This window comes from Polyodon spathula, chromosome 28 (genome assembly GCF_017654505.1).
Source record: "Polyodon spathula isolate WHYD16114869_AA chromosome 28, ASM1765450v1, whole genome shotgun sequence".
Classification (NCBI taxonomy): domain Eukaryota; kingdom Metazoa; phylum Chordata; class Actinopteri; order Acipenseriformes; family Polyodontidae; genus Polyodon; species Polyodon spathula.
Genome location: NC_054561.1, coordinates 8,115,875 through 8,123,655, shown reverse-complemented (window position 1 = coordinate 8,123,655; position 7,781 = coordinate 8,115,875). Strand labels below are relative to the sequence as shown.

Here is a 7,781-nt window from a genome sequence, read left to right as displayed (position 1 = left end):
CTCTGTGTATATATGTCTCTCTGCGTGTGTGTCTCTCTGTATGTGTGTATGTCTGTATATGTGTCTGTCTCTCTCTGTGTGTATGTCTCTCTCTGTATGTGTGTATGTTTCTGTGTGTGTTTGTCTCTGTATATGTGTCTCTGTGTCTGTGTGTGTTTGTGTGCATGTATGTCTCTGTGTATGTGTCTCTGTATGTTTATGTCTCTGTGTGTATGTGTCTCTCTCTCTGTATGTGTGCATGTTTCTGTGTGTGTGTGTGTGTGTGTTTGTCTCACACCTCTCTCTCTGCTCCAGCGAAGCAGCAGAGGTTGATGATGCTTGATGGCTTCCTGATGTACCTGCTGTCGAAGGAGGGGGACATATTTAACCCCGCCCACGCCACAGTCTACCAGGACATGAGCCAGCCCCTGAGCCACTACTTCATCTCCTCGTCTCACAATACGTACCTGCTGCAGGACCAGCTCGGGGGCCCCAGCAGCACCGAGGCCTACCTCAGGTAAGCTGCACACCTGCCTGTGCGTGCTCCTGCTTAGCAAGTCAACTCTGCTGCTTCCAGGTCCCCTGTATATCTACGCCTGAAACGCCTGGCTCCTTATGAAGCCACATGTTTGAATGATTAAGCCGTGCTCCCCCTGTGCAGATTGGAGCTGCAGTATCTAAGCTGAACTGTATTCTGATTGGAGCTGCAGTATCTAAGCTGAACTGTATTCTGATTGGAGCTGCAGTATCTGAGCTGAACTGTATTCTGATTGGAGCTGCAGTATCTGAGCTGCACTGCATTCTGATTGGAGCTGCAGTATCTAAGCTGAACTGTATTCTGATTGGAGCTGCAGTATCTGAGCTGCACTACATTCTGATTGGAGCTGCAGTATCTGAGCTGCACTACATTCTGATTGGAGCTGCAGTATCTGAGCTGCACTGCATTCTGATTGGAGCTGCAGTATCTGAGCTGAACTGTATTCTGATTGGAGCTGCAGTATCTGAGCTGAACTGTATTCTGATTGGAGCTGCAGTATCTGAGCTGCACTACATTCTGATTGGAGCTGCAGTATCTGAGCTGCACTACATTCTGATTGGAGCTGCAGTATCTGAGCTGCACTGCATTCTGATTGGAGCTGCAGTATCTAAGCTGAACTGTATTCTGATTGGAGCTGCAGTATCTGAGCTGCACTACATTCTGATTGGAGCTGCAGTATCTGAGATGAACTGTATTCTGATTGGAGCTGCTTAGTGGGAACTGCTTCGAAATCTCCCTGACAATGAGCTGCTTAAAAAAATTGCCTGAAATTTGACTGGTGTCACATGGTTTTCAAGATTGACTTTTTTAAAGATAAAGACTGATTCATAAGTGTCTGTCTGTGCATCTGTCTTTGTGTGTGTGTCTTTCTATGTGTCTGTCTGTGTGTCTTTCTGTTTGTGCACCTGTGTGTGTGTGTGTGTCTGCGCATGTGTGCGCGGGTGTGTGTGTGTGCACAGGGCTCTGAGTCGAGGCTGTCGCTGTGTGGAGCTCGATTGCTGGGAGGGTCCGAACGGAGAGCCCATCGTGTACCACGGACACACCCTAACCTCCAGGATCCTGTTCCGTGAGGTCATCGAGGTTGTGCGAGACTACGCCTTCCAGGTACTGCAACCACAGCGCCACCCTGCCCCTGTGAACCAGGGAGACCTGAGCATACCCACACACAGCGCCACCCTGCCCCTGTCAACCAAGGAGCCCTGAACACACACACACACAGCGCCACCCTGCCCCTGTGAACCAGGGAGCCCTGAACACACCCACCCCCACACATACACACACACACACACACAGACAGCACCACCCTGCTCTTGTCAACCAGGGAGCCCTGAACACACACACACACACACGCACACACACACGCACAGCGCCACCCTGCCTCTATCAACCAGGGAGCCCTGAACACGCACACACACACAGCGCCACCCTGCCCCTATCAACCAGGGAGCCCTGAACACACCCACACACCCACACATACACACATACACAGCGCCACCCTGCCCCTGTCAACCAGGGAGCCCTGAACACACACACACACACAGCGCCACCCTGCCCCTGTCAACCAGGGAGCCCTGAACACACACACACACACACACACACACAGCGCCACCCTGCCCCTGTGAACCAGGGAGCCCTGAACACACCCACCCCCACACATACACACACACACACACACAGACAGCGCCACCCAGCTCTTGTCAACCAGGGAGCCCTGAACACACACACACACACACACACACACACACACACACGCACAGCGCCACCCTGCCCCTATCAACCAGGGAGCCCTGAACACACCCACCCCCACACACACACACACACACACACACACACACACACACACCCTGCCCCTGTGAACCAGGGAGCCCTGAACACAACCCACCCCAACACACACACACACACACACACACACACACACACACACAGACAGCGCCACCCTGCCCCTGTCAACCAGGGAGCCCTGAAGACACACACACACACACACACACACACACACACACACACACACACACACACACACACAGCCACAGTGCCAGGTGATCCAGCACACCTGGGGGTCAGATTGAAGGTGTCTGTAGAGCAGGGAATACCCTGAACAATCCACTGCCAGTTGCTTCTTCAGTTTCAATAGGAGACACTGAAGGCCGGATTCACTCTTTTCTGGGAATAGTGAATGTAAGCGTCACGCTGTGTGGAACATGGAGATCTTTTTAATCATGATATCAGTGTTGAGTCAGAATTCAAATAGATGCACAAGCTTGTTTTTTAAATATCACTGAGTAGAAAAGCAAGTGTTGCCATCAGTATAATCACTACCTGTCCACTTGGTTTCTTCTAGGTTTTGCACAGTTCCACTGGGTCATTAATCTCTCTCTCTCTCTCTCTCTCTCTCTCTCTCTCTCTCTCTCTCTCTCTCCCTCTCCCTCTCCCTCTCCCTCTCCCTCTCTCTCTCCCAGGTCTCCCCATACCCCCTCATCCTGTCTCTGGAGAATCACTGTGGCCGGGAGCAGCAGGTGGTGATGGCCCGACACCTGCGCTCCATCCTGGGGGAGACACTGCTGACCAAGAGCCCAGGGAGCAAAGGAACCAGGAGCCTGCCCTCCCCTGAGGTACACACAGCGTGCGTGTGAGTCTGAGAGTGTGTGCGTGTGTGTTTGTGTGTGTGTGTGTGTGTGTGCGCACAGGGCTTGAAATGAACTTTTCAGGACTAATGGATGGACCCCCCCCCCCTTCCACACACACACTCCACTGGCAAGTATTATGTTTACTGATAGTTCACGAAGAATGCAGAGCTTGTATGTTCATGTTTGTTCCAATTGGCACAATTAATGTCGTTTTTACATGTTGCCTAAGGAAGTCTGTGGCATGGATATCCAGGACAATGACAAGATCTGTTGCTTCCCTGCTGAGCTGACCCTAATATAATCAATACAAAAGCTTTCCTTTTTCCCTTTGCCAAACAGCCAAGTCAAGTTTAGTTCTGTATGTGACTGATCGAAAAAATCACCAATGAGACAAACAGTTTTAAAAAGCAGGATTAACACATGGCATGCAGCAGAGCCCCCCCCCCACACCTTTAATAGACTGCTGCTCGCTCTGTATAAACACTTTGACAAACACTCTCACGCTGTCTCCTGATTGGTGTACGCAGGAGCTGAAGGGGCGGATCCTAGTCAAGGGAAAGAAGCTGAGTGGCCAGCAGGCGGAGTCTGACAGCTCTTCCAGCTCATCCGATTCATCATCCTGCTCGGAGGAGGAGGGGTCAGGAGAGGGGGGCGGGATCAAGACCAAAAACAAGAAGAAGAACAAAAAGAAAGAATCCGTCAAGGTGAGTCTCTGATCAGATTAACGTGAAGCTGCTGCACAGAGCTAGCGAGACAGGGTTATAGATTCACTCCGACAGCATAAGAGGATCTCTGGGCAAAACCAGGTACTCACAGAACTGCACCTCATCAAACTCTCAGCCTTAAAGTGGCTGCAGCTATTAAAATAATTCCATCAGTCTCACCTGCACTGCGCTCCCATCAGTCTCACCTGCACTGCACTCCCATTCCCGAGAGCTCAATGTGCAGTTTTGAAAGAAACACAAAGATTTTGCGATATGCAAGCTCAGACACCAGTATATGTTAAAATATATAAAACCCAAACAAGACAAATAAAAACACATAAAAGATTATTCTTAGTCCGAGTCATATTTGGTTTTTGTGTATTTTTACATGTACTGTGCCCGAGTATATTTGTGATTGAGATCTTGGTCAATCACACTGTAATTGGGACTTGGGTACTTGACCTTTCCTTTCCTAATTGAGCCAGCTGTATTTTAGCAATGGTTCCTCCACCAGGGTATTAAACCCTGGGATCCTTCAAGAAGCTGCTTGATGAGATTCTGGGATCAATGAGCTACTGACAACCAAACGAGCAAGATGAGCCGAATGGCCTCCTCTCGTTTGTAACCTTTCTTATGTTCTTAAACAGGCTCAATGTTAAGTATACAAGCTGTCCAGCACTCCGGTCTAGTCTCATCCACTCTGATGTATTCGTGTCACTCTTCTCCTCCAGGTCTCCCCTGTGCCTGTGAATGGCAGTAAACAGGTAAGGAAACGCCTGGTCCACTGCAGCACTCGTCAGCAGTCAAGGACTTTCTCTCTTGGTGTTAATGAGTGTTTTGTATGTTGAATGGGATGAATGGGTGAGTTCAAATGATAGATATTGGGGATGGGGGGTCCCCACGCGGCTCATCTGGTGAAAGCACGGCTGCATGGTGTGCAGGGGGAGTCCTACAGTCAGGGGAGCACAGGTCCGCGTCCTGGCTGTACGAAGGCATGGGATTTCTTTTCATCGCGCTACAGCGAACCCTGCTGGCCAGGTGCCCAGTGAGCAGGGATGGCCTGGCTCCTGGGTGTGAAAAAGGAAGCTGGCTCACTTGTGGGATCGGAGGACGTCCGCTGAAACTTCAGCTCTCCTGAAAAAATAATTGGGCACGTCTAATCCTAGTGTTTGTGTGTGATGGTGTTCTGTGTGCGTGTGTTTGTGTGTGATGGTGTTCTGTGTGCGTGTGTTTGTGTGTGATGGTGTTCTGTGTGCGTGTGTTTGTGTGTGATGGTGTTCTGTGTGCGTGTGTGTGTGTGTGTGATGGTGTTTTGTGTGCGTGTGTTTGTGTGTGATGGTGTTCTGTGTGCTTGTGTTTGTGTGTGATGGTGTTTGTGTGCGTGTGTGTGTGTGTGTGATGGTGTTTTGTGTGCGTGTGTTTGTGTGTGATGGTGTTCTGTGTGCGTGTGTGTGTGTGTGTGTGTGATGGTGTTTTCTGTCTGTATTAATGCTCTCTCTCTCTCTCTCTTTTTCTCTCTCTCAGAGCTGCTCGTCTAGCCTCGCTCCAGAACTCTCTGATCTCGTTGTGCTGTGCCGCAGCGTGCATTTCCGTGGCTTTGACCACGCCTCCCAGCAGCCGGCCAATGAGATGTCATCATTCTCAGAGGGCAAAGCACGCCGCCTCATCCGAGACGAGGGTACGAGGGGGGCACGGTGGGGGGGCTGGCAGGCTTGTTATCAAGAGTGCGTGTGTGTAGAAGAGAATCGCAGTGATTGAAGCATTCACAGTGATGAATAGAATTCCAGAGGGCTGCTACTCTCTCTCTCTCTCTCTCTCTCTCTCTCTCTCTCTCTCTCTCTCTCTCTCTCTCTCTCTCTCTCTCTCTCTCTCTCTCTCTCTCTCTCTCTCAGGAAACATGTTTGTTCGTCACAATGCCCGACAGCTCAGTCGGATCTATCCCTCGGGTCTGCGCGCTCACTCCTCCAACTACAGCCCCCAGGAGATGTGGAACGCAGGCTGCCAGATCGGTCAGTACACCTGAACACACTACACACCCCCGAATGTGTCTGTGTGCCTGTCTGACTATGTTACTGTATGTCTGTGATTGTGTGACTGGTTGGGGATGTCTGTGGTCACATGGTTCATGTCCTCCCCAGTGGCGCTCAATTTCCAGACCCCCGGAGAGGCGATGGCCCTGAATCAGGGGCGCTTCCTGCAGAACGGAAACTGCGGCTACACCCTGAAACCAGCCTTCCTGCGCAGTGCCGACTCCACCTTCGACCCTGAGCATCCCGCCCGCGGACAGGGCTACCATGCCAAGACCCTGACCGTCACGGTAACAGTGTTGCGTGTCAAAGGGTCAAATCAGAGGGGCAGAGATGTAGACACTATAATGTTGCAATGTTGTAATGTTGCAATGTTATAATGTTATAATGTTGCACGTGCTGACAAGAGGAAACACAGCTGAGTTTAAAGAAACCTTGGTTGGCACTCCTTTAATGAGAGGCCAGTCCCATCGATTCCTCAAATGGGCTTTATTGACAGGACAAGAGAATTCAGCTTTTCCAAAGCAATTACAGCCAACGCAACAGTAACAAATACAAACCGAAGGTCTCTCAGACAGTGGGGCTTTAAGTATTCAGGTGAATTGTGTCTCTCGTGCTGTGATGGCAGGTACCTGCATGTTCTGTCTTCCCAGTATCATCTGTTCTGTTTCTCCTTCCCTCTCTCTCTCTCCCTCCCTCCCTCTCTCTTCCTTTCTCCCTCTCTGTCTGTCATCAGTCAGTAACCCCCCCCCTCCTCTCTCTCTCTCTCTCTCTCTCTCTCTCTCAGTAACCCCTCTACTCCCCCCTTCTCTCTCCAGGTGATCTCAGCCCAGCAGCTGCCCAAGCTGAATCCGGAGAGGCCGAATTCCATCGTGGACCCGCTGGTGAGGGTGGAGCTGCACGGGGTGCCCGCTGACAACGCCCGCGCTGAGACCCCCCACATCAACAACAATGGTGCAGCCCCCGACACACACACTGAGACCCCCACATCAACAACAATGGTGCAGCCCCTGACACACACACACTGAGACCCCCACATCAACATCAATGGTGCAGCCCCTGACACACTGAGTCCCCCCAAATCAACAACAACGGTGCAGCCCCCGACACATACACTGAGACCCCCACATCAACAACAATGGTGCAGCCCCTGACACACACACACTGAGACCCCCACATCAACAATAATGGTGCAGCCCCCTGACACACACACTTTGAGAAACACATACAATCAGACACACACACACTGAGACACACACACGGTATTCTCCGCACTGATCAAGACAGATTTAGACTCTCAAACTGTACAACCATGCAGCAGGCACAGTGTTGAGATTGTAATGACAAAACCATTGTATGAAATTCCAACCAAGGAATAGAAGTATTTCAATGTGATGGATTTTACGTTATCTTGTGTGTTTCAAGTATAAAAGTATAGGCTGATATCCACCCTCCAGATAGAGTCCCATGTTAAAAGGAAAGCGACCCTTCTCTCTTCTCTGTGAGTGGCTGCGTTCCTGCTCTCTGATCTCTAACCCTGTCTGTGTGCGCAGGGTTCAACCCGCAGTGGAACCACACCCTGGTGTTCGATGTGGGGGTCCCGGAGCTGGCGCTGGTCCGGTTCGTAGTGGAGGACCACGACACCACCTCCAGCAACGACTTTGTGGGACAGTTCACCCTGCCCTTCACCAGCCTGCGCCAAGGTACCCCGCCGCACTGCACCCCACAACTCTGCACTGCACCCCACAACTCTGCACCCCATAACTCTATACTGCACCCCACAACTCTGCACCCCACACCTCTACACTGCACCCCACAACTCTGCACCCCACAACTCTCTATCATACCCCACAACGCTGCACTCATTGATGTGTATTGCACTGTATTGAATGTTGTCTCATTGTTCTGT

The 7,781-nt window shown here is 51.0% G+C and overlaps 1 protein-coding gene across 8 annotated transcripts in view; it reads left to right on the top strand.

Annotated features, from left to right (window-relative positions):
- LOC121301825 (1-phosphatidylinositol 4,5-bisphosphate phosphodiesterase delta-3-A-like) overlaps positions 1–7,781 on the top strand; it is a 29,177-nt gene that overhangs the window by 16,604 nt on the left and 4,792 nt on the right. For 6 of the 8 annotated variants that reach the window (XM_041231440.1, XM_041231437.1, XM_041231438.1 and 3 more), the window contains 10 exons: positions 295–496; positions 1,477–1,621; positions 2,974–3,126; positions 3,669–3,845; positions 4,577–4,609; positions 5,370–5,523; positions 5,738–5,854; positions 5,984–6,162; positions 6,691–6,826; positions 7,426–7,575. In XM_041231440.1, the coding sequence (XP_041087374.1) occupies positions 295–496; positions 1,477–1,621; positions 2,974–3,126; positions 3,669–3,845; positions 4,577–4,609; positions 5,370–5,523; positions 5,738–5,854; positions 5,984–6,162; positions 6,691–6,826; positions 7,426–7,575 (1,446 nt within the window). Of the gene's footprint in view, positions 1–294; positions 497–1,476; positions 1,622–2,973; positions 3,127–3,668; positions 3,846–4,576; positions 4,610–5,369; positions 5,524–5,737; positions 5,855–5,983; positions 6,163–6,690; positions 7,014–7,425; positions 7,576–7,781 lie in introns of those variants that run through there. The other 2 variants (XR_005947656.1, XM_041231441.1) reach the window with 2 other exon arrangements.